At 46.6% G+C, this 27182-nt stretch overlaps 1 protein-coding gene across 1 annotated transcript in view; it reads right to left on the reverse strand.

The window, feature by feature from the left end:
• Positions 1-27182, reverse strand: part of GPATCH2 (G-patch domain containing 2) — a 173833-nt gene that overhangs the window by 135789 nt on the left and 10862 nt on the right. The window contains exons 2-5 of the mRNA XM_066595076.1: positions 16173-16868; positions 13620-13681; positions 10042-10224; positions 7802-7881 (exon numbers count right to left, since the gene is read on the reverse strand). Coding sequence (XP_066451173.1) covers positions 7802-7881; positions 10042-10224; positions 13620-13681; positions 16173-16868 — 1021 coding nt within the window. The remainder of the gene's footprint in view (positions 1-7801; positions 7882-10041; positions 10225-13619; positions 13682-16172; positions 16869-27182) is intronic.

A 27182-nucleotide genomic window follows, 5' to 3' on the forward strand; every position in this document is an offset into this window, starting at 1 on the left:
ATTTTGGCTTTAGTGTAATAAGTGTAGGGATCCCGTGACGAAGCATCCAAGTTCTTCACATTATCCTACAATGTTGATTCAGAAGGAGGAAAAACATTTCCATGAAGCAGAAACTAACTGCCCCCATATAGCCACCAAATATGGTAATCAGAATAAATCCTTGCCTCAGTGACCCTCACAGCAACATACTGGTCAATAAGAAAGACATCCAGACCCTCCTCTACTTCTGGAGCATCGGAGATTCCCTACGGTAAGAGCGGTGAGACTCCGGTACTCTCAGCCCAATGGCTGCCCTCGCATTTGGCACCAATTTATAAACCACGAGCAACACTTACTACTGCCAAGTACTGGTGTAAGTTTACACCGACCCGCAAGCAGCTGAAGCGAGGAAGAGAAGTATGTAACGGGGCGAGAGAGCGGCGCCACGTGCGCCATTTTCACCATTTCCTAAATGTATGCGACGACACCCTTTATACCGTAAATGTCCCTTATCGCATCCTTCTAACAGATTGTGTCGCGGTTCCTTCTGAAGTGGACCTTGCCGAGCTTCCATTCCTCCTGCGACCACAATAAGGCGCTGTTCCCACCACGCTATGTGTACCGGTTTCCTGGGGCTCCCAGAGAACAGGGCCACAGGCAGCCATCCACTCAGCAGGGGAGACGACATTGTCATTGTAGGCTTTGTCTGGGTGGCATATTTTATAGATTTCTATTTACTGCATAAGAAAATGCAGAAGACAACCCCTTACTATGAGGGGGGCCACTGCCAAAACAAAGAAGCAATAACCAGAAAGAAGGCAAAGACCCCCAAAACACACACACCCCTCAGAATCTGCAGGATAGGTCAAAAACAGTAGATCACGGACCCCCTGCCGATCAGCTGCTTGCCAGACTGGTGCTCTTGTGCACTGAGCTGATTCCTGCAGGAAGCAGACAGCTCCATTCCCACTGCAGTGGTCAGACTTGGTATTGCAGGTCAAGTTCCTAGTGAAGTAAATAGGAATGTAGCCTGTAACACCAAGCCTGGCCAAACAGCTCAGTGCACATGTGGCAAACAGCTGGTCAGCAGGGTTCACAGGTGGCAGGCTATGTTAAGGATATGCCATCAGTAGTTTACAACTGGACAACCCCTTTAAGTGCGGCCAATGGTAGGCATGGATTGAAACTTTATATTGTGGAATTCTTTCAACTTGTATTTCTGACATGCTGCTTTCACATGATGAGAAGAAAGTGTAAAGCCTCAACAGAGATGTTGCCAAGAAGATGCCCCCTGTTCACATGCCCTAACAGAGTGCAGTACCCAAGTCATGACCACTCTCTACCAGCTAGAATGGGGAGGCGCTCTGTACGAGTGGCTCCCATGTTGTTGGACTTGGTGCTGTGCTTACATCACAGGGCAACTATTCATCTGAATGGCATCCAGTAACACCTTTCCCTGCAGTAGCCGAATGGTGGCCCCCGAGAAAAGCCAGCGGTTTGCTGAGGGTGCAATAAGCGGGACCCCGAGGGATCAACTATTCGCCCTGGGCGACACATTTTGAAGAGGGTTGTGCCGTGAGGAAGACATTGAATGGAGCCTAATGACACGCCATTCATCTTCAAAGTGGGGAGCGGGTGACAGTGGAGCGCTTGTACCCAGCTATTTCCGTTAGTCCCAATTAGAAGCATGGAGTGGCGCTGCGTATGCTTGGCCGCTGCTCCATTTAATCTTCACATCACTGCGGGTAGAAGAGGGGGACACAAGACCCCTGCTCTCAGGATTGGTGGGATCAGACTGTGGAAAGGTGATAAGTCAATTTCGGTACAACCCCTTTAAAGGTGTTGTCTGGTTACCAATCCACATTGCCCTTGTAGCTCGGTGTTAAGATAACCAGAAGAGCAGTGCTTACCCCTCTACTGCGGCGGGGATCCCGCACTGCAGCCCGGCCGTCCACTCAGTGTTTGTTGTGAAACAGGTCATTACCGAAAGTCACCTGACCACCGCAGCGTCAATGACCTGAACTCCTGGCATCATGGCGTCCAGGGTGCAAGAGCCGATGCCAGGAGGTGATTGGCTGCAGCGGTCAGGTGACTTGTGGTAACATCATCTTCCACACCAAACACTGGGAGGACAGCAGGGCCACAGTGCTGGATCCCCACAGCAGAGAACGGGCAAGTACTGCCGCTTAAACACCGGTGGAGCTATAGAGGCAATGACGTTCGGTGACCGGACCCCTCCAAGGCACACGGGGGGATTTTCTCATGGATTCCAAATCAGCGTATCCTGCCCCATAACACACTGCAGTACTGTGGTAATAACAAGCGCACCGCAGAGCATCCATGGCATCGTAGTAAGGCATTGTAGGGCCTGCCTGAGCCGCTATACAGGGTCCGCCTATGCAACTTCAGCCAAATAGTGCAAACTATTCTAATAAGGCCAATTAGGGTAATGTGCGCCGCAGAGGCGGGGCGTCAGCCCAACTTACTTTACTTGAGTCTTCAAGCTATTTAGAGAAAAAAAAAAAACACCCTCCATCCGATCTGCGGCGGGAGTTCAAGGGTACCAAATCTATAAGGAGACTGAAAAAAATGACTCGGCTGCTGGATTTGAACTTCTTCACTAGAAAATTGAGTCAAAATAGATTTTCTAATTTACAATGAATCAAAAGGGAAAAGCGTTTGGAGCGTGGCAAAAGTGGCGCAAATGTATCAAAAAAGCAAATGAATAAACAGTTGAGGAGATTTATCGGGGGAAATCGCCATAAATTCTGCCGAGATGAATTGATTTTTAGTTAAAGGTAGAAGTGACAATTTATTGGGCGGGAAGATGCATTATTTGGCGATTGTTATCCGCCTCCAGTAAAACTGATTTGTGTCCTATTGTATTTTATGGAAGAGGCAGGAGCAACTCTCAGTGATTTAGATTAAATGTATTAATCATAACCACACAGTGTGAACGATATATCTGCTATTAAAGAAGATTTTTGACATTTAATTCTGTAGCAATATTTTGGCGCCGCACCTTTTCTCCCTAAATCCAATTCCTGCTACAGTCGGGAGATTCTTCCCTTTTAATTTTATGAGGCTTAAAGTAGCATTTAACCAGCCATGCGGTAAATAATGCGGGATTACAGATATTTAGTGTTTTGTTTCCCTTTCCGGAGGGCCGATCCATCACCTGCAGACATAAAATACCCTCCCGTATTATTTTTTTTTCTTGCCTATTTCTCATATTTTGGGTTTTATAGGACTATTTGAGAATAATGGAAGCGGGGAATGGAAAGAATAATCAGATAGCTTGATGCGTGTTTGAGAAAGCCAAGGCGGGGAGGTTAAAATACAGTTGGCGATTCCGAGATATGACATGTACTTTATTTTATAGGACTCTTTGTGCGGCTCGGGCTTGGAGATACCTACTGTACGGCGAAGCGCTTGTCTCTGCCGGAGGCCTCGGCATGAAATCCTAGGCAATATAGCACAGCAGGCTGCACTATTTTGAGCAGGAAGATTTCAACACCCATTATCAGTTAAAGTAGTCCGTCCAGTGTTGTTGCAATATGTTTATAGTCCAGAGGCGAACGTTGTGCACTTTGCACTAAGGAGCAAAGCACAGGGACTGGAAGGAGGAGAATGTGCAAAGCAGAAAAACTGTGCAGATGGAGGAAAGCATCCAGGTTTTCAGGGAGGGCAGATCACACTAGCTGTATGTAAGGAGGAAAGCACAGAGAGTGGGAGGATGACACAAAGCAGGGGGTAGGGGCAAGAGCAAAGCAGTAAACAGCGTGGAGATAGAGGAAAGCATGCAGGTTTTCAGGGAGCATAGATCACACTAGCTGCTTGCAGAGAGGGAAGCACAGGAAGTGGGAAGGTGAATCACATAATGTATATCAGTGTACAGAGAGTGGTGAGAACATGTCAAAGCCAAACAATGAAATCACACCAGAGGTAAAAGTGTAGAGATCTAGAAAAGCATCCAAGTTTTCAGGGAGGGCAAATAACACTAGCTGTAGGCAGGAAGGAAAGCACAGGAGTCAGAAGAGGGAGAAGGATAAACGAAACACATAAAAGTGCAGAGATATAGGAAAGCATCCATGTTTTCAGGGCGGGCAGATCGCACTAGCTGTAGGCAGGGAGGAAAGCACAGCCAGTGGAGGAATGAATCACAGACTGTGTATTAGTGCAGAGAGAGAGGAGAGAACTCGTCAGAGCCGAACAACGGAAATCACACCAGAAGCAGGGCACAGATGTGAATGGGGCCTAAGGCTCGGCTCACATCTGCACTCAGGTGTCTGTTCTTCTGTTCCGTAATAGGAGCAGACAGCTGAGACTACCTTAGATTCCCTCTAGACATTGCAGATAAACTGCAGTCACAGATCTGCCCTAACAGAACAGAGATGAAAAACAGCCAAGATCTGAGGTAAGTGGATCAACAATAACCATCCTCTATAGGTACTGACTTAGATACTCTGTGAGCTCCTGACTGGCCGGTCGCTTCACACCAAACCTGTCAGTTATAATCACATGAGAACACATAAAACTTTGTAATATCCTTATTATCGGAAAGCGACGTCTTCATCGCCTTCTGGCCGCCTGCGGTTCTCCTGACTGCAGGCTGTGTGTAACCTGTCATCAATCAATAAAAAAAGCTCATGTTCAGTAGAGGCAGCCAGACAAGACCTCAGACTGGTCGGAGCGCACGGCCGCGGCGTCCCACCAGGAAGAAACCGTCTACACGGCAAGTTATAGAGGGAAGATGAACACTTACTAAATGATGGACAGGAAAGGAAAATACCGAAAGTCTGAAACATTTCTGGCTGCACAACTCTGTTTGAGTGCAGTACCGGGCACAGCCAATGGACAAGAGTGGCGCTGGTTTTCAAAAGGGGAAAATATGTTGGGCTTTTTTCTAGGTATATGTAATTTTATACAACCTCTTTAAAGAATCAATAATGCGTTACTTTGATAGATTGACCTTTAATTGAGACAGAGAAACCAAATAGGTTTTTTTATTGTTTTGATTTTCTATCATAATTACAAGAGGAGCTTTTTTTTTTTTTTCAAATTTCACTTCCTTTTTTTTTTCAGATGCTTAAAAAAAAAAACTTTGTTTTTTCTCATTTTTCCATTTTTTAGCCCCCACTGGGGACTTGAACTTGCAATTGTCTGATCGCCCATGCATTAGATTACATTATACCACAATCTGATAGGAATGGCTTGATAGCTGATTGGCCATGGCAGCACTGGCGTGGCTACTGAACGGCACTTTGTGAACGCATCACCAGTGGGCTGGGGGGGGGGGGGGGGCCTTCGGGACACACGAACTTTGATTTGGGAATTTAAATGATGTTGTCAGAACGGACAGCGGCATTTAAAGGGTTAACAGCCGTGGTTCTTGCTGGCTGGGTCCGCTGTGACAGCCGGCACCTGTATCGTATGGAGAAGCATCAGCCCCTCCATACAAAGGGGTTAAAGGGATGTAGCAATTCTTTCAGATACATTTTGCCCGTTTGGTTCTCTGCACCTCGCAGGTAAACAAGTCACAAGGGATTCCTTGTAAAATCTACATTGCAGTGTGAGAGCCCTATGAGACATGGCAGGTCCCTGCAGCGGGCCATATAAGGGGAGGCAGGACCACCATGGTGATACGGGTTAACACCGCCGCCTCTGATCTCCCTCCGCCTACAGCTCAGTGCCCGTGTATCACATGCATCTATCTGTATTTCTGCTTGACTGACCATGGACGGGATTTGTAGCCCATTCTCTGGGCTTATTGCAGTATCACTCTGGTAATTTATAGGGGCCATTACGGCTGATAGTATCACCACTAGCAGAGCGGAGGTAATCTAACTAGAAGCGGATGTGGGCTGAGCCCGGCGCTGGACACCGCCTCAGTTATAAGGAAATGTCCAGAATCATACGAGTGGTAATACGGGGGGTATAATGTCTCTTCCATACATACAAGTGGTAAGAAGTCCAACAATGTACAGAATAGCGACCGATACTGAGAAGAGGTCCGCACTGTAGAGGAGGGGGAGCTGCGAGACCCCCAACATCACTACAACAGGCCACATCAATCTGCGCCTTGTTACCCCCATGCAGAGTCGAGGAGACTCACAGAGGAAGGGGGCGCACGATGCAGGGAACCGCCACCAACTAAATCATAGTGCATGTCCCAAGGATCCAGGGATGTGATTGCATACTTACCCAGCTCCCTGTCCCCACGCTGCCACCCATGGAAGTCGGCATGTGAACAGTGCAGGCTGTGCATGCCAACTCTCAGGGAAACATGTATGTGCATGCAGAGCCTCCAGAGAAGGGTCCGGTCATCTCATTATCATCACAGGCAGGATTACACTGAGAGGTCACACCTGTATATAGATAACACAGGATCCACCATTCACAATAGTCACAGCTCACCTCCTCCCCCTCCCTGCACAGGTCACAGAACATGCCTAGAACAGTCTCTCATAGAAGTCACCAGGTCTCCTCCTGTCCACTGTGAATGGTCTATAAGGAATCTCTCTAAATGTGTTAATTGCAGCTCAGGCAGGAAGGATGCCCCCCGTAGTCATGTACAAACAGTACAAGAACATAAAAGTCTATAATTAGAAGATAAAAACATCTGATTTTAGGTAGTTTTCAAAAACATGGCTGCTTTCTTCCACACACAGCGCCGCCTTGTCCCTGGGTTGTGTATGATATTGCAGCTTGGCTCCCATTCACTTCAATGAACCCGAGCTGCAATACCACACACAACCCTACGGACAAGGGTGGTGCTGTGTTTGGAAGAAAGCAGCCATGTTTTTGTAACCCCGGACAACCCCTTTACTTTAGCTGTTCTTCTTCGAATTGCTTCAAGCTTATAAAACGGACTGATGTCGCAAACTGGATGCAAAATCAAAAGGTGGTCGATCCAGCGACCTCAAAGAGGTAACAACCCCACTTACTCCTTGCCTTTCCTAATACAAGACTACGTAAATGAGTGATTGAATAATCCCCCACAGCGCCACCTATTGGTGCTGTCCCAAGAGTCAATATCTAGCCTTTTTTGTTTACCGGCCTTGTAACATGACCATGGATGTAAGCCAAAGCAGACGCCCCATCTGCAGACAGCGGCCTCGGGGTTATTGTCCCTCCTCCGCGCTCGGTAGGTTCTGGTTGGCTGCATGAGATCCCCGAAGCCGCGGTACTCGGATATGAATCACATCAACAATCATGTCGCGAGGCCTGTTGGAAGGTTGGATATTGACTCCTAGGGTAATAGATGGTGCAGGGGAGGATTTTTCCATCACTCATTAGCATAGCCTTTTCCCAGCGAGCATTGCAACACAACCCGGACTCTAATACAAGACTATGTTGTTGGCTTTCAATGCAGCAGACTGGCATTGAGCGCTGTAATTTAGTTCTACATGGTGGTTTCCCCCCCCCCCCAGCACTGATACATTCAGGGACACATGGCTGCTTGAGGGAAAAATAATGAAAAACAAAGTGTATAACTTCCCACTTATCAACATGGAACGCCTTCTGCCGATTGGCCAACTTCTCCAGGTCCCTGTACCGGTTTTGTTATACCCACCTCCCCTCTGTGTGTTAGCGCCCCCCAGCATGACTGATGAAGGGATTCCCCCCGATCTACTGCTGGTTTTAATTCACTATATAAAAGATGATAAATCAGACATTTGATCCCATTGGCTTCTCACTGGAGAGTTGCGCCAATATAACCGCTCTTCGTATTCGCACGCTGCAGGACGGGCCAATCTGTAAAGTACTGCAGGTACAACACGACGCGGCTGAGCGAGGTATAAGGACGGCCGGCACCTACCAGGGGACTTGGATTCAGGGACGACTTCCTCACACTTCTTGCTTGCATTGCGTGCAGATGACTCAACCGCGCCTGGAAGCCTAAAGACAGAAGGTGCATTCAGCAGGTAGGTTCAGCAGGTAGGTACAGCAGGTAGGTACAGCAGGTAGGTACAGCAGGTTTGTGTAACGTCGTTCAGAGCAGATTAAAGGGGGGTTTAGACGGAGCCGTTATCAGTCCAAAGATCATTTAAATGAACAAGAGTGAACGATAGTCATTCTGTCTGACCGCGAGACGACGACTGAACAACCAACCAGAACTGCAGCTTCTGCAGGACTAAAATCCATCGCTGGCTCCATCACTTGTCCGCTTCAAACTCTTCTCATTCGGGGTTTGACAGAGAATGTGAACACTGAGCGAGAAGTGAGCGATTCACCAATGAATCTGCCCGTCTAAACAAGCTGCACGGGTGCAATGAGCCGATGAGGACGCCACAGAGTAAGAGCAGCATGAGCCTTAAAGTCCAAGACCCTCTTACTGAAAGACTGTTGGGACACAAGGCCCCCATACATATTGGATGGACCTTGGACCAACCCACTGATTTTAGAGGGAGCAGCCATGTTTATTGGGGGGCTCATAATTCCTAATGTCAGGTGAGAATAGGACCGGGTGTGTTAGATCTCAATGCCCAGTCCTTTTGTTCTGGCAGGAGATAAGCAGCTGTCAGAGATGTCCAGCTGCAGATTGCTCTCCCCATTCAGAACACTTGCACACTGGATCAGTGGGGGTCCCAGTGGTCAGGCCCCCAATGATCAGTAAGGTATCCCCTATCCTGTGAAGAGCCTGTGGACAGGAGATAACTTGCTTTGATGCGACAACCACTTTAAAAATGGGAAATCCAGTCAAAATGACCTTCTGCTGTCAGGAGACCATGCCACCGCCCCCCAGAATGAAAGGGCTCTGCGGAGAGATAAACCCCTTTGACACGGCGCAGATTTCTGACATAACATGCTCACTATCACGGACCTCAATGCTCCTTATTAGAACAGTATTTGCCACCTCACAGCATTCTGGGAGTTGTAGTTTCGCAGCGGCTGCAGAGGTGGAGTCCTCCGACGTGTTGGGTTAGATTTCCAATAAGAGAAGTCTCTGAGCAGCGCCAAAGAGGTTTAAATGGGGTTTCTGGGAGTAAGAAACTGATGATCAGGACAGGCCACTAATATCAGATTGGTGAGGGTCCGCCACTTGGGGGCCCCGCTGATCAGCTGCAGCCTCTTCACACCACGTGCATGCAGTATATCGTATAGCAGCTCAGTCCTATTCAACTGAAGGCAACGGATCTGCTCTCCGGCCATGTGAATGATGAACGTGACGTCAGTGCCCTGAGAAGAAGCCGCGGAGCTCAGCAGAGCGTCACTACCCCTTCAATCAGCTGATCGGTACATCCTAGCAGCGCCCCTAACAGTCCGATGTCGATGACCTAGTCTGAGAACAATATCTTAGTACCAGAAAAGCCCTCTAACCCTTCTATTGACTCCTCATAATGGTGGTCCGAGATCCCCGACTCCGTCAATGTGATCTGTTCACTTCTATCAATTTTTAAAAAGTAGGAAAACCCCTCTAGGAAACCCTATTTGCAACTGATTTCCACTGACCGCACCGACAGGTGAATTCATGTGCAGCCCGAGAGGAGGCGGGGCCAGAGGCGGAGCATTTGTTCAGAATAGTGCAGTGTTAATCTGTGCCCTATCGGCGCCCCCTTCTGGCTGCACATGAATCCTCCCATCTTGGATGGGTTTCCACTGGCAGCCCCTTTAAGTCACACTGGGCTCCAAGGTAGGCAACTCCAGGACCCACCTCTATAGATCTTCTACGAGATAGTAGATGGCTTCCTCGATCAGCATTAGACTGAACAGAGTTGATGCCCTCTGAGCAGGGTTAACTCTTCTCCTTGAACGGTCAGTGGAGATTTCTTGAATATCCCATGCAGAAGAATTGCTACAATGACTTGAACATGTTCTAGTCACCTCTATATGTGCAGATGTAACATTCGTTACAAGAACCACCGCTATTAGCATAACGGCGTGCTACATTAATGGTAGAGAACTACACTGGTTCCTTTAACGAATGCTCTTCAGCTGTGAGGAGACGGTGGAGGAAATCGGGTGGGGAGCCTGAAGGACAAGACAATAAAATGTTCTTCTGAAGACACCCCATGAGGAACGGACAAGGTCCATGGGGTACAAGGAAGCAGCACTGACCTCTCTGCGCTGTCTGGGACATGAGGGGGAAGGAGCCGGTGAGGATACTCTCGAAGACGGGATCGGGCAGCTCTCTCTCCAGCTCTGCTGATCCTTCCTGCTCCCACCAAGGGATGACCCCCGTCATCCCGCACGCTCCCCCGGACTCGCTCTCGTAAAACCAGTCACTCTGCTCATCGTCACCTGGAATCGGAAGGTAAAAAGCCAACAAATTACATTAAAGACCGGCGACACTCGGGATTAGGTTTCCTGCAAATTGTGACAAGTAGGCAACAAGGCTCCTAGAACCATCTTAAAGTGAAAGCCACCAATTAAAAACACCAAAGTAAAGTTTATCTAAGACCAAAATTCTGTGATTAACGTCACGCAGGCATTGAGCCAAATTATAAAATTCTGGCTGCCTGCAGCCACCACGAGGGGGCGCTGTATATAGACACAGCTCCTATTGAATGCAATGATAAATCTGTCTTCAGTGATCTCTAAAGCTCCCCCTTGTGGTAGACGCAGGAAGAGAGCAATTTATCATTTTAAAAGGGTGTTGTACCAAAACAGCCCTTATTCCGTCAATGACGGATAATTTTAGAACTATGATTGTGGGGGTCCCAGCAATCGGATTCTCTCCAATATAGAAAATAGTAATTCTGATGGTCCCTATGTGAATGAAGTAGCGGACGTATATGTTCACCGTTGCTCCATTCATTTCACAGAATGCAACGGGGTGATCCAGCAGAACTCTTACAAAAATCCTATTCAAGGAGAGGGATAATGAACCTTGCAGAGCCACTTTTAAGGAGCCATGGACCCATAGCTCTCAGCGCAGTCCACCAGAAAGGAGAATAGCGGCAGCAACAACGGTGTAGAAAAAGAACGTTATTGCTCCATGTACAGACGCAGGCAACGTTTCAACCCAAAGGTCTTTTTCAAGCCTGGATAGCCTTTTTCAGGCTTGAAAAAGACCATCGAGTTGAAACGTTGCCTGTGTCTGTACATGGAGCAATAAAGTTCTTTTTCTACACCGGTGTTGCTGCCGCTGTTCTCCTTTCTGGTGCTCCATTCATTTCAGTGATGGTGCCAGAGATAGTGGAGTGCTCATATTTAGCAATTTCCAGCGCAGTCATTGACATGGAGTGGTGGTGAGCATGTGCATCTGCCGCTTCATTCATGTGGGGAATGTCAGGACTGCCATTCTCATGATTAGCGGGGAACCCCATTGATTATAAAGTCTATTCCTTGTCCTGTGGATAGGGAATAAAGTCACATTTTGGCAAAACTCCTTTAATTTTATAACTAAAACAGGGAGTCTGGAGCAGGAAATGAACCATTATAAGGATATAGCATAAGCTTAAAGGTATATTCCCATGTCATATTGCTAGGATATGCGATCACTTTATGATCAATGGGGGTCCGACTTCTGGGACCCCTATCAATCCTGGGCTGCAGTATAGCTGCAGTGTTCCAGCCTCGTCTAGCAAAGTGGCAACTCAGCCAACAACTGTACAACTGGTAGCCAGGGTGGCACTGAGCAGGAAAAAAGTAAAAGGTCTCAGAGGTCGGACCCCTAATGGTCGTAAAGTGATGGCATATCCTAGAAAGAAGTCACCCCTTTATAAGCTGGGAACATTTTCCCAGGGTGCGGCCTCACGTGTCGGAGTCTCATGCCGCATTCCATGACCCACATGTGTGACACGTGGATTTGCCATGAATGTATTCCCGCTCACTGGGTTATATCCGTGGACCGCCATGCTGCGGGTGTGAAGTGTAACAGCGCTTCCTAAAGCCTTCTGACATGTGATCGGGGATGGTGTAAGGTTCTTATCACGGAGCGCTGTCTCTTCTCACTAGCTGCAGACAGACTCAATAGAGTCTGTAGGCCAATCAACTAGTGAGCAGTGACAGCGCTCAGACAAGCTCAGCGGGCTCGCTCTCGCGATCAGTGGGGGTCTCAGCAGCCCGGTCGCAGCGATCAAAACTTTTGACATGTCAAAATCTTTCAAGAAGAGCAGCTACACTTCCACAGCGGCCTCGGGGGTCAGCGTATGCTCCAGAGGTCCTATCTGGAGGGAGGAGGAGTTCTCTTAAGGTTTTTGGCACAGAGTTTGGCACGGCTTGTGTGCCCACGTCTGCGACTGATTGTGTCATGTTTGCATCCCGTTGAATCCGTGTTTTAGTTCGTATGGTGCGGATCTCTCCATGTCCAACTCAATGAGGAATCAAAGTGACAAATCAATGGGGCTTCAAGGGGTTGCATCAAGATTACAAGTCATCCCCTACCCACAGAACATGGGATAACTTGCTGATCGTGGGGGGTCTCACTGCCAAGACCCCGCTGATCTCAATAATGGGACTCCCATGTGCTGCTCTGCTGTCCCTGCGGGGTTCACTTCTCCCCTCGCAGTGATGAAGACTATGAGCAGTCGGTGCCGCTCGGGCATCTCCGCAGTTCTGTTAAAAGGGAATGGAGCGCCAGTGCAACCAGCACTCCATGAAGTCTCCTCCTCACCGCGGGCAGTGCAGTCACTCTGCAGTGGGGACGACGGGGAACAGCGCACTTCCGTTCTTGATACTGGTGGGGGTCTCACCACTGAGACCCCCACCAATCAGCATGGGGGGATAACTTGTAATCTTGGGACAACCCCTTTAATCCACGTGTGGATCCACAACCATCTGTGCAGATTTATGACCTGGATTCTTAAACCTATGAAGGTGGCTTTAAACTCTCGCCCACTTTGTGGATCCCCTAATCGATTTTCGGTACGTAATTCCACGAAAGGAAAATCTGTGCCGTAATCACCACTTGTGAATCTACCCTTAATTAGCACGGAATTATAGACGGCCCTTGTAATCATATTTCTTAGGAAACCTTTATTGCACCAACGATGTTGAAGAGATTCCTCTGGATTAGAAAATCTACATTTTCTCCTTCCTTAGAGACAGCGCTGTCTGCGTCCAGTATAGCATCCCATATGCATCCATGTGAATAGAGCTGACCAGCAATACCAGATACGGCCCACTGGGAAGTGCGGTACTGCGGGTAGTCATACCCTTTCTTTAAAATGATTGTCCCACTTCTAGCAGTTTTGCAGCAGGAAGCAGACAGTGCCGTACAATGTGCAGTGGGCTGAATTGGTATTGCAGGCCTATTCCCTTCAATAGGTCTCATTCTGTAATACAACTGTGCAATGTACAGAGCTGTCCGATTCCAGACGCGGGACAACCCCTTTAATCCCAGTCAGCCCTTGAATAGGAATATCGGTGGGCACTGCTCTTCAAAAAAAAAAAAATATATATATATTTTTTTTTTAAAAGGCAGCTAATGAAAACCGCTCGCCTTGTGGCACCGCCAGGTAATCATATGTACAGGAGAGCGATGCAAACAAGGACCGGATTGCAGAAAGAATCATTAAAAAGTCTACCATTATCACATTAGACGAGAGAATTACACTCCTGTCACGGCGGCAGAAAAGCCGCAATATTTGGTCTTCCCCGACAGTATTAATTAGAAGGTGTAAAGTGTTTCACTAATTAGCACGTTTCAATTAGACTTAATTCGGCAAGCAGAGGAGAAAATGTTCCAGTACCTTGGCGTCCCTCGTCGTTCGTAAACAAACCCGCGTCGCTGCTGCTAATGCTGCTGGATTCGCTGGAAAAGCCACAAGAAAAAGCAGAAAAAGATTAATCACAAGAAAAAAAAACCCTACTTATAGTCACCATTCTGAGTCAATTTCCTTTTTGCAATGTCCAAGAAAAGGGAGAAATCAAATTTGTTTTGTAATCAGGCTGCAAATGCCGCGCTTTTCTGAACAACCGAGCGTATTATTTTTGGCACATAAAGCTGGGGAATCTAATGGGAGGCTGACGGGGAGCCAGATGCGCCTGCATGGAGGTGCTGACACAAGTGATGGATTTTATTATCTGCCTCCATCAAACGCTCGCTGCTCCTTTCTAATGCCGAGCTATTCAGTCCGATCCCAAAACGCAAGCGCTGGAGGAGGAGGGGGGCCGTCCGGAGCAGTAAGACCCCTAAACCCTCCTGCCGCAAAAAAAAAACGCAAAACAGGATTTTTTTGAATCCCGAAGAAGTACAAGATTAGCGCATCACCTGCAGTGATGGAAAACCGTAAGCCGACTGAATCACCGTGTGACTACTCTGCGGTGAACCCAATGTATCTAGCCTGCAAAGAGTGACAAGTTACAGATGTAACAATTCTCAGAACTCCATCCACAGCATTGTAGTTGAAAGGGTTTTTCAGAGCTGCGATTCGCGGGGGTCCGGCATAGCGACTAGGGGGCGCTGCCTGGAAAACCCGTTAACTTATCACTGCACATTATATGTCAAGTTAACGTTTGCTATATCTGTATGTGGGTAATAAAGTCATTACTGAGGAAGGAGCGGCTAGACAAACGCCAAGGGATAAATAGTCAGCCGGGAGAGAAGACCGGCTCCTGAAATGGACCATGGGACTCCTAAACCTCCTAACCTTACAGAAAACACTTCGGTATCCTTACATTTAGGGGTTTTACAGTTTTATCAACCAGACTTATTCACACGCTACAATTTTGATCAGTGAAATCCTGACCGGCCTCGCTGCGGCTCTATGTGCCTTTTACAGCCATTTTTGCTGCATCTCCAACGATATCTGAGCCTTCTAACTGCTGACCTATCCTCCGGACAGCTCATCAATAGGTGATCGGTGGGGATTCACGGCCTGGCCCGCTGTTAGTGCAGCGGGGATGAATGTTGCCTTTGGGGCCGGAGCAGTCGGATGTGTTGGTTTCAATAGAAGCGAAGTCCCCTATGAGGCTTGCTGCTCTGACCCGGATGATGACATTCAGCTATCAGCTGATCCCCGCCAATCAACTAGTGCGACCTATCCTGAGGCTTGGTCATAAACAGGAAAAGCCCAGAAACCCCTTTAACATGAGCGTGTCATCCAACTGCACACAAACACTAAAACAAACAATGAAAGGCGGCCCAATTAATGACATTTAAGTCTCGACCCGTTGAAATGGGAACAAAGCCACCAGTTACACTTCCAGCTCTGATCCCGATGACCGTGTCCGGCTCTGCTGCACTGACAGTGGGCCAGACGATCAGCTGGGACCCCAAGTGACGTACCACAGCCAATCAACTATTGATGACCTATCCTGTGGACAGCTCATCAATAGTTAATGCCCAGAAGACCCCTTTAAGGCTCCAGATCACAGAGGCCAGCGACTGGCTACAGCGGGCACTTTTGTATACATTCAGCTCACCACTGCAGCTTCTCGACAAAGCCCGCTGGTGGGGACAGCAGTTGGGGAAGGGGGGAGACTTGAGTATGGCTTACTTATTTACTTTCTCATTCTCTACCCGCTTTGCATTTTTTGTATTGCTCCGAAAACCCATTTAAGACGGCCAGACATATTATGGCCCCGGATGAGAATTTGCTCACTTGTCGTTTGTTGTTCAGTTTCTGCATAAACTTATGAACTGCCGGTTTACTATGAATGGAGGTGAGGCTGAACGATCCCCGGGAAGCTCCGCCTCCGTTCACTGAGTAATGTTCATTTTTGTGTAAAAGCACAGGAACGATTATCGCTAAGATGACCTGTCAGGCACCTGCGCCCGACAGGTCGTGCCATGTAAAAGGGCTCTTAGTCGTTGACTGAACACTCGTTCAGTGCACAGCTCTTCCTCTTGACCCACCATATACACTGGGTTCAGATGAGCATGTGTGACCTCAAGCGTCTCATCTCCCATGAGAACAAAAGGATTGGACACGTTGAAATCCAACATGCCCGACCCTTCTTACCTACCTGACATCTCCCAATGGGGGAAAGTCAAGAAACCAGCATACACATTAGCCAGTCCTACCGAAATGGAGACTTTAGGTTATGTATAGGGAACTTTTAGAGTTGGCCTCTTCAGTCGACATAGGACTTATGAGGATCTGAAGTTTTTCAAAAAGTTTACATGCAAGAATTCCAGTTACTATCACTTAAGTGAAGAATGGTGATCAAAGATTTGGGGTTGAGGATAGGAAAAATGTAGCCACCAGACCCACAACTGTGTATTTTCTAGTACGCTTCCCTGTGGACATGAACAAACAACACAGCTTTAAATTTCTACATACTGTTTCCCCAAAAACCACCTGTCACTCATGTTTTCATCCGAAACCTTCTGTTCTTCATAGTCCATCTTGTCTTTGGTTCCATGGCCGATGTCTTCTCCTTCCACCACAACTCCCTCATCAGGAACCTCCGGCCCGTGTCGAGGAGCAGCAATTTTCCGCTTCTTTATTTTATTCTTGCACATTTCCAGGTGCTGATAGTGTTTGGAGTCATTGTCCATAGCCTGATCCCGGGACAACATCATGGTACTAGTAACTTCTGATGGTGGGTCGATGGCCATTCTTTTCACTTTACGTCTCCTTCGTAAGGTCCTACTTCCCAAGGTATCAACGACTAAGTCAGATTCGTGCCACAGAGGCCTTTTACTCCGGATATTGTTAATATTTGAGGTCGGTCTCCGTTTGGCCAATAAAAGCTGATCGTCTGAGTCGCTATCTTTTTTATTATTGCTGACGCATTCCCGGTAGTCCTTGTTCTGTTCTTCTAGACTGGAGTCGGAGCCGTCGCTTAGACAGTGCCCAGTTTCCCATGGGTGATGGGTATTGTCGGACCGTCTCTTCCTTCCTCTCCGTTTCCGTGCTTGCCGCTTGAGGAGACATGAAATGCTTCGGGAGTGATCTCCGGTATCGGCAAAGCATCCTCTGGCCTGTTCAGAGCTTTCTTCCAGTGCTGACACAAGGTCATGGACAAGCTCTTCCATTGTCCTACTGAAATGCCTATGGAGACACAACAAATGACATATGAAAGATACAACAAACATCAACTCATCTTAAAGTTGACACATCAGATGTTTTGATCTGTGAGGGTGCGGCTACTGAGACCCCCGCTGATCACTGAAATGAAAGGGTAGAAGTGCTCAGCTGGTGCTCACTGTGACAATTCGGGTTGACTTTGCTCAGAGATGCAAGCAGAAGAGTGACAGACTTGTATACTTTCTATGAATCTATACAATGCTCTGCTTGAGTTTTCATGGAGAGGTGCGAAAAAGTATTTGTATCTACCGTAAAATCTCTCTTGTTGCATTCATTGGAGAAAACAGCTGAATACCGTGGTTATAGCTGCTGCCACTAGGAGGCGGACACCAAGCAGAAGTGTTAGCTCCTCCTACTAGCTATACTCCTCCTGCAGGCACCAAGTTACCTAGTTTGTATGCAAAAATGGTCAATATAACAACAGGTATAAACTATTAATATTGTAACTCGAAGTAGCACCATGTGCAACTGCAAAAAGAACACTCAAAGAAGGAAGAATACATGTGAAAGTACTAACAACAAAATGGGTGGATGCTGCCCCCCATCCGCCCCAATGAACGAAATTAGAAAAATTTTACAAGTACATAAAATCTTGTTTTCTCAGCTGTTGCATTGAGGGACACAGATGAAGAACATGGGACCAAGAGTAAATAAGGACACATGCGAACAACGGTTCGAAGGGATGAGACTGTAGCGTATCGAGTGCTACAAGGTTGTAACAGAGAATGGTACGGAGGTACAGTATGAGCGACCCACTGTAAAAAAGTATAGACAGTCGACTTTGAGGCCAGTGGACATTGAAAAGGAATGGATAGTGTGGATACGTGACCATTCAAGGAACGAGGGCTCAGGCCCGTATAAAGACCATCCTGTAGGGAGGATAGTAGGAGATATAAAGAAAAACACACAGGAAGGTCGTGATGTTCGCACCAGAGAAAGACATTTTTCCATACACGTTGATAAAACCAAGAGAAGGAGGGTTTTCTAACCTTCACCATGGTTTGAATGCCACTTCAACCGCCACACCAATAAATGAAGCATGGCCCAATTTAGATGGAAAGGGGGCCCCTGTAAAAAAAGATCTTCTCAAAAAGTTCTTCTCAAAAAGTAATAAAGACAAGCAGAGTTGCAGACAGCACAACCTTAACCCAATAAGGGATGAACTGGTAAATTGCAATCGCCACAAGGAAATTGATCCAAATAATTTCCAAAGCAATCCAAGTATGTAGAGAAAAGTATGGCAGCAAACCAGGTGCAGATAAATGATGCAGAGCTTTATTCCTCCTCAAGTCACAGATACATGACGTTTCGACACAAAGTCTTTTTCAAATGCATATACATACATACTTCTCAAAAAGTAAGGCGCCACGTAGAATCAATGAGTAGGTCGCCGAGATCTATGTACCACACACGACCGGGCCAATCAGGAACAATGAAAATTAGTATGAGGCTTTCCATCTTGATAAACTTGGAGGTGCTGAGACCTGGACACATAGAATGGTAACTTGCGATTGATTCTGGGCGTCATTAGGTAGATGTCTGATTGACCCCACCTTCGACAAAGTGTTTGAAAGACTTCGGGATGTAGTTCCTATTTTCCTGGATTTACTGTCTTTCTGCTGAGGTAGTCTGCTATCCAGTTCTCCACTCCCAGTTCGTGGACCGCCAAGAGCATTGGAAGACGATCCTCAACCCATGTCAAGATTTTCACTGCTTCTGCCGTCAACTTCGTGCTGAGGGTCCTGCCTTGATGATTTATGTACATGACAGCCATTGCATGATCGGTTTGGACCTGAACTGAGAGACCTGTCAAGGTGGGATGTGAACTTTTGAACGGAAAGAAGATTGGCCCGAAGTTCCAACACATGTATCAGTGGAGTGGACTCCTGTTTGTTCCAAGTGCTTTGTGCAGTGATACTTCGAGGAACGACCTCCCCTTTCCTCCCAGCCGAAAAAAGCTGGCATCTGTGGTGAGTACCTGCCTTTGGAGGGACAGAAAGGAGCATCAGAGATTGATTAGTGGGAAACCCAGCCAACCAAGTAGGGAGCTTTGTATCTGTACAGGTATTCAGAACTTCCGATTGAGAGATTCCATGGATTTGTTGCACTTCAAGAGAATGGTCCACTGGCAAGGTAAAGCGTGAAATTGGACAAAAGGTATCACCTCGAAGGAGGAGACCATAAGCTTTTACCATGATGTAATAGAGATGGCTACTATCCCCTTGGAGTGGGGTAAAGCCATCACTGACGCTAGAATGTCTGTGAAGACTCAGGGGCCATGGTCAAACCGAATGGAAAGGCCTTGAATGGATAGTGAACCAGCTGGATGGTGAAGCGGAAAAAATTGTGCATGCACTGGAAAAATTAGCACGATAGGCATCCTCCTAAATATCAATGGAGGACTGAAACTCCTGCAGTTCCATGGATGTAATGACAGACCTCAGTGACTCCATGCGGAAATGTAGAAGAGAGGGAAATCCGGCAGCATTCAATGATGGTTAAAATTACGTCCAACCTTTATTGTTCTATAATTAAAACGAGGATCCGGCAACATTTCGAGCTAAAAAAGTCTATCATGCTTGACAAAGACCTTTTTAGGTCGAAACGTTGCCGGATCCTCGTTTTAAATATGGAACAATAAAGGTTGGACGTAATTTTAACCATCACTGAATGCTGCCGAATTTCCCTCTTCTGCTTCTAGCTAGGTTTTTTTTTGGTTCATTAACCCTATTACGGCTTTGCATTCCTTTTTCCTTCCCATCCTGTGGATTTTGTATTTTCAGCGAGTGCTGCTGGATCCTATATGTGCAATCCATGCGGAAATGTAGGACTTTGACATACTAATTCAACTTCTTCAGGTCCAGAACGGGCCAGACAAAAGTGAGTACCACAAACAGATTGGGATAGAAACCCATAAAGTGTTGAGGAGGAGGAACAGGAGCTATGATGATGTGAGAGGACAGGTTGTCTATTGCCCGAATGAAAGCATTTGCCTTTGAAGGGCACCTCACAGTTCTGGAGCTGAAGAAGCGATCTGGAGGTGGGGCAGAAAGAAGACATAAGCTCCCAAACCGAGGCGTCTGAGACAAGGCCAAACCAAATTCCCTTGAATAGAAAGAGCCCTCCCCACATAGGGTGGGGCTGCCATTCACACAGAAGATTTAGTGGAAGAGGACTTGGAGAGCTGAGGACGGGTGGGGGGGGGGGGGCTCAGATTAAATGAGGGTCCAGTATGTGGCTCCTGAAGCCACTGATGTGCGAGCAATGAGTCGGACTGTATCTAGAGAAGCTTTGCATGTAAACTTCCCTGCCTGGGCTGTCTGGTGCACAATGTCTGCAAATTCTTTAGGGGGGAGAGCTGAAAAGAATATCTAGTAACTGGTTAGCCCATTCAGTGGAGGCCCTGCTGACCAAAATAGAGGTGAAAATAGTCCTGAATGCAGACCTAACTGCCTCAAAGGAAATTTCGGCTAGTGACTATGTTCCCATCACGGATGTCTTGTAAAGCGGAAGCATTAAACAAAGGAAGGGTGAGGTGTTCTGCCAAACAGGATGCTGGTCAAGGCAAGCACCTTTTTACTAAGTAGTCCAGAAAATGAGATCTAGACTCTTAGATTTAGTGAAACATTTGTCAGGAAAGCTACAGTATCTGGTCAAGACATGGTTGCACTCTGCATGATGAAGAAATAACTTTGGTGAATGCTTTGGGCGTCAGAATTAAAAAGTCACCGCTGAAGTAGTAGACGACTGATCTGTGACCTGAAGGGTCTACCTTAAAGCGCCTATCAGGCTATTCACTATAGTGAAGAGTTTAGAAACCTATTCTTCATCCAGATCGGAATCCAAGGGGGACTCAGATAGTTTGCCTTCTGACCGACTGTTGTCCCTGGAGGAAGATTCCGAATGGGTTTTAGGAAAGGCTGGATGTGGTGATAATGCCGGGGTTCTAGATGATCACCTTGAGTGGTAGGGTCTAGTATTTTTCCATGGTTTACCAGGGAAAGAGAATATGAGTTAGAACTTCTTGAGTAGCAACTGCAGAGCCAATGGCAGCCAAGGAAGGAAGTCATGTTGGGCAGTGATTGGGGGTGGAAATTGCCTTTTGAATCAGCGTGACTGCACCCTGAGAGTAGCCTGGTCCACTGGCGATAAGAGTGGAGAAGTTGGCGACAGGTACCAGAGGAACCCGCGTCGCAGATCGCAGTTCCATGACAGGAAGTACCATCTGGCTAGGAAGAATTGTATGCGGCACTCAGTCCCTCAGTTGTGAAAGACCAGGGGACCACAAACAGAAGGCAAAAGGAGTGGCGGTCCCACGGCACAGATCTGCTGCTGCAGGGAGCAGGTTCACCAGTAAAGAGCCTACTGCTAACTGAAGGGGCTGAAGATCAGCGGCAGGCAGAGAAGCTTACCTAGGATGATGCAACACCTGGTCCTAGAGAGCACCTGTACCCCTTCAGACAAGTATACCAAAGCCACCAGAAGGACGTTTAGAGAAGGTGTTCCCCTAAATTAAGGGCTTTTCCTTGCACCTTACGAAGGAATGAAATTACTGGAGAGGATTGTGGTTGTAGTAGTGCAGACAGCCGGGTCGGATGTGGGCCGTGTCGGTGCAGTGACCCCTGTGGCTCACCTCCTCCACTGTGTTATGTGCCGGCTGTCTGCATAGGATTGTATTATCTAATGCAATCCTATTGCAGCGTGCACGGGCAGAAATTCTTCGGGAAACTGTTCCAGTGAAAGAGGGACACTGACTTGAGAGTCACGTTCAAGTTAGCGCTTAAACATGCCTCCTTTTCTTCTGAAGTCAGGAAAGGTAACAAAACGGTTAACTTCATTCTATTTGTCCTCTTCGGTGGGTAACAGGGAGAGTCCTGCCAACCTGTATTCCCTGAAACCAAGAGATTCTGAAGACCAGCGACAACAGGTCTGCCTCATACAAACACTAAGCTAAAACTAGTAAACTTGGTGCCTGCAGGACGGGTACAGCAAGAAGGAGGAGCTAACATTTTCCGGTACTAGTGTAGTAGGTCTCCATCGGTAGTATGGGTTTGGCCTGTCTCAGCTACAGGCAATGCCCAGGTCACGCCCGAAGCTACCGATTGTAGTCTCAGGGGTGATCGCTCTGTAGTGAAGGTGAGTGCGGGAGACAGCCACACCCACCTCCGACAAACTATCATTCCTAAGGCTTCAGCCATGTGCACACACACCCCTTCGCTACAGAGCGATCATCCCCGAGGCTACAGCCACACCCACCTCCGAGATCCCGAGCGCAATGCTGCAGGCAAGCGATCAGCCTTTAGCCCCGACGCTACGAACGATAATCCATAAGCATGAAGCTACATCCACCTCTGTGCTCTATGCTGCAGAACAGTGTATGATATGAACACGATGTAGTTATTAATAGTATATGTGTATAGGCATTAGGTTTGGCAGATGTGGGCGTCACTCACTGAATCTATGATTGCCTTTTTCCTAGCCCAGCCATGGTTAAATTGGTTCTGTCTCTCCCACCCAGCTGCAGATTGTTTGTCATCTAGTCACCACTATATAGAGGCCTCAGACCTGGCAGCCTGTGCTGCAGTGTTGGTGTATGAGCCCTCATATATGCACATGTCGCAGCTGCTCCTATTGTGCTTGGTCTTCAGTTTGCTCAGTACTCCCAGCTTGGTCCTGAACTTGCTCACTCCTTGCTTCTGCAAACAGTGTGGTGTTATCCAACTTCCTTGTGACCAGTCCTGAGAGGGTTAATCAGCACCTATGTTCCCGTGCAGGGCCGCCCTTCTCAGGGTGCATTCTCTGCTGCTGATAGGCAGGGACTTACCATCTTCTGCTTCCAGCACAGGGCTAGATCCCCTGGTCACCTTTGCATTCCAAGCCACGGAATCCACATTAAATCCCTAACAGTAGGATAGTGTATGTTATTTATAGGTGTACAGGTGTATACTGGGTAGTTCTAGATAGAACATGTCTATAGGACAGTGCATTACATGTATAGGTTTATAGGATAGTGAATGTTATGTACAGGTGTATGTTAGGTACTTATCCTACACTACCCTGTATACATGTGGTATCTGTATGTACAGGTGTATACCGGGTAGTTCTAGATAGACCATGTGTATAGTTCAGTGTATATGTAAAGGTGGATATGCGGTAGGTGTGCAAAGTACATGTTTATAGGGCAGTGTACGATCTGTACAGGTGTATATGAGGTACTTCTAGATACTACAGGTATATAGGGTAGTGTAGGATGTGTACAGGGAATTAATAGGACATGCGCATATGTGTATAGGACACTTCCGTACAAACATGAAATTTGGCACAACCAAATGTGTATTGGGCAGTGTATCATAAGTAAAGGTGTAAATGTGGTAGTTTATAGAGATAGTCCATGTATATTGGATAGTGTATGATATGTACAGTTGTAAATAAGGTAGTTCTAGATACTACACACGTATAGATTAGTGTATGATATATCTATCGAAGGCGAAAGCCCTCACTGACTGACTGGTCACTAATTCTCCAACTTCCCGATGTTGTACAAACATGAAATTTGGCAGGAGCATTCTTTAAGTCCTAAATAGGAAAAGTAAAGGGGTCACAACTCGATTATTCAATCGTAAGTACAAAAGTAAGTGCACCCCTATGTTATGCAACTTTACGGTGTTGTACAAACTTGAAATTTGCCACAAGCATTCTTTACATCATATAAGAAAAGTAAAGGGGTCGCAACTAAAATATTCAATTCTAAGCGTGAAAAAAAATGTAAAATTTCGCAATACATGACTGTTGTTTCAGAAACCATAAAGCCTAGGGAAATGCCTTGTATACTGAGGAGAATCTACCTCACCTCTGTGTGTATATATACTGAGGAGAATCTACCTCCCCTCTATGTGTATATACTGAGGAGAATCTACCCCACCTCTGTGTGTATATACTGAGGAGAATCTACCTCACCTCTGTTTGTATATACCGAGGAGAATCTACCTCACCTCTATGTGTATATACTGAGGAGAATCTACCTCCCCTCTATGTGTATATACTGAGGAGAATCTACCTCCCCTCTATGTGTATATACTGAGGAGAATCTACCTCCCCTCTATGTGTATATACTGAGGAGAATCTACCTCCCCTCTATGTGTATATACTGAGGAGAATCTACCTCCCCTCTATGTGTATATACTGAGGAGAATCTACCCCACCTCTGTGTGTATATACTGAGGAGAATCTACCTCACTTCTGTGTATATACTGAGGATAATCTACCTCACCTCTGTTTGTATATACCGAGGAGAATCTACCTCACCTCTATGTGTATATACTGAGGAGAATCTACCTCACCTCTCTATGTGTATATACTGAGGAGAATCTACCCCACCTCTGTGTGTATATACTGAGGAGAATCTACCCCACCTCTGTGTGTATATACTGAGGAGAATCTACCCCACCTCTGTGTGTATATACTGAGGAGAATCTACCCCACCTCTGTGTGTATATACTGAGGAGAATCTACCCCACCTCTGTGTGTATATACTGAGGAGAATCTACCTCACCTCTATGTGTATATACTGCGGAGAATCTACCTCACCTCTATGTGTATATACTGCGGAGAATCTACCTCACCTCTATGTGTATATACTGCGGAGAATCTACCTCACCTCTATGTGTATATACTGAGAATAATCTACCTCACCTCTATGTGTATATACTGAGAATAATCTACCTCACCTCTATGTGTATATACTCAGAGGAATCTACCTCACCTCCGTGTGTATATACTGAGGAGAATCTACCTCACCTCTATGTGTATATACTGAGGAGAATCTACCTCACCTCTATGTGTATATACTGAGGAGAATCTACCTCACCTCTATGTGTATATACTGAGGAGAATCTACCTCACCTCTATGTGTATATACTGAGGAGAATCTACCTCACCTCTATGTGTATATACTGAGGAGAATCTACCTCACCCCTATGTGTATATACTGAGAAGAATCTACCTCACCCCTATGTGTATATACTGAGAAGAATCTACCTCGCCTCTGTGTGTGTATATACTGAGAAGAATCTACCTCGCCTCTGTGTGTGTATATACTGAGAAGAATCTACCTCACCTCTATGTGTATATACCGAGGAGAATCTTCTTCCCCTCTATGTGTATATACTGAGGAGAATATACTGAAAGGCTGTAAAGTACATAAGGAAGCGGCCATGGAGTGCAGGGATGGAACATGTCTTTAAGGCTAAGAAAGGGCGTCAACCTTCAGTCGGATTAAATTTGAATTAAAAGGGCTATTACCTTTAAAGGTAAAAAGTGAGGCGAGTGGGAGGGGCGGCACATTCTGCAGAAAGACATCGGTACATGCAGTCTGAGGAGAATCTGACAATCCTCTATGTATATACATATTTTATTCCTTGGTTCCTCTGAAGTAACCATGACTCCATAATACCTGTACCAAATTAACTCGGGTGAAGCCGGGTATATTATCTAGTACAGATATATACGGGGTAGGTATTGGATAGTACAAATGTACAGGGCAGTGTACGCCCACCTCCGAGCTTCCGACCTCCCAAGCGCAATACTGCACTATGTTGCAGCCAATGAGAAGCACGGTCTATCATGAACAACATGAACCCTTTCTAGAAAAAGAACGCGGAAAATAATCAATTAGAACTATTACCATTTATTACAACTATTAGAAGAACAACGCAACTATTAAAACGCAAAAACGTATTCAGCAATCGGTTAAAACAAAGCAGCAATGTTACGTCAAGAATGTTTACAGTAAAGGGAACTGGGCAGTGATCTCCGCGATGATGTCATTAAAAGGGGTTTTCTGGTGCTCTTTTTTCCACCAATATTCGGCCAAATATCCGGGCAGCATTTTTATTCGCTTTCCCTGCATGTGTCTCAAAATATGGCTCTTCACGTGTCCCCATGTACTCTCAATACGCTGCGTATTAGGAGGCTGATGATTGACTGTCTTATGGATATATTCAAACCTCCGCCATTTTTGTATATTTTGGTATGCAGCCCATTCATCCGTCCAGATTTCTGTACCTGGTGCAATATGGCGTTGAATAATAGCCCGTAGAGTTCGCTCATTTCGCCGAAGGACGTGGAACATTCTCATTTCTTGAGTGCCATCAGGCCGCTTCAGCACCATTCCGAAAACCCAGGGCCCGACTACACAATTTCCGTAATTTTGCTGAGCTAATGGCGCAGGATTGTCTGGAAGCACACGCCCTTTGTTGGGTTTTTGGCGAGCTCTTATTAAGCTCTCATCAATTTGAACAATGCGGCCCGGACCTCCCATGGGTGCGGCTTCATTTAGGGACCTTTGGCACACTTCTCGGAGATAGTTTCGCCAGTCCATAAACGTGCGCTGTTGAGTGACCAAACCGCACATCATTTTTTTCATTTGCATGACGGACAGATCTTTCGCCCACAGGTACATCACACACAGGCCGTGCTTGATGGAAATCTTAGTATGCGATCTTGAATCAGCCGCAATAGTGGCAAAAAACGATATTTTGTCGCCTGCCTGATGACCTCCTCGAATTTCGCCCTCCACAACAGCGTTTTTGACTGATCTAAACCTCTTGCATCTTGAGCACCGGAATCCCTCATAGATCTTCCCGCGTTTGGAAGCTGTTTTCCTTGCTGGTAAAACTATGCCCGGGCATCCAACTGTTCCGAGGAGGCATTTTCCAGTTTGCCCTTTATCGGGATGCTGTTGATCAAGAACCTGCTGGATATTAAGCAGGAGGCCAACTTGTTTTGCATAATCAGTAGCAACGTCTTCACTGGAAGTGAAAAAGCAAAACTCGTGCATACTGGGATCAGAAGCCCTGGTTAATGTCTGATGCAGCATGGTCTGGCAAAAATAATACAAGAGAATTAGATTAGGTACATTACACAGGGGCGCCAATACTTTTGCACTTAGCATTGAATAATCGAGTTGTGACCCCTTCACTTTACCTATTTAGGACCTAAAAAATGGTCCTGCCAAATTTCATGTTTGTACGGAAGTTAGAGAATTAGTGACGAGTCAGTCAGTGAGGGCTTATCCAATATATATATATATTTCTAAGCTGTACATATCCTACACTAACCTATATACATGCAGTATAAATACCTCACATACACCTGTACAGGTCATACACTGCCCTATAAACATGTACTATGCACACCTACCGCATACACACTTGTACATATCCTACACTACCTTATATACATGTGGTATCTATAACTACCCTATATACACACCTCTAC

Source organism: Eleutherodactylus coqui, chromosome 3, assembly GCF_035609145.1.
Source record: "Eleutherodactylus coqui strain aEleCoq1 chromosome 3, aEleCoq1.hap1, whole genome shotgun sequence".
NCBI lineage: Eukaryota > Metazoa > Chordata > Amphibia > Anura > Eleutherodactylidae > Eleutherodactylus > Eleutherodactylus coqui.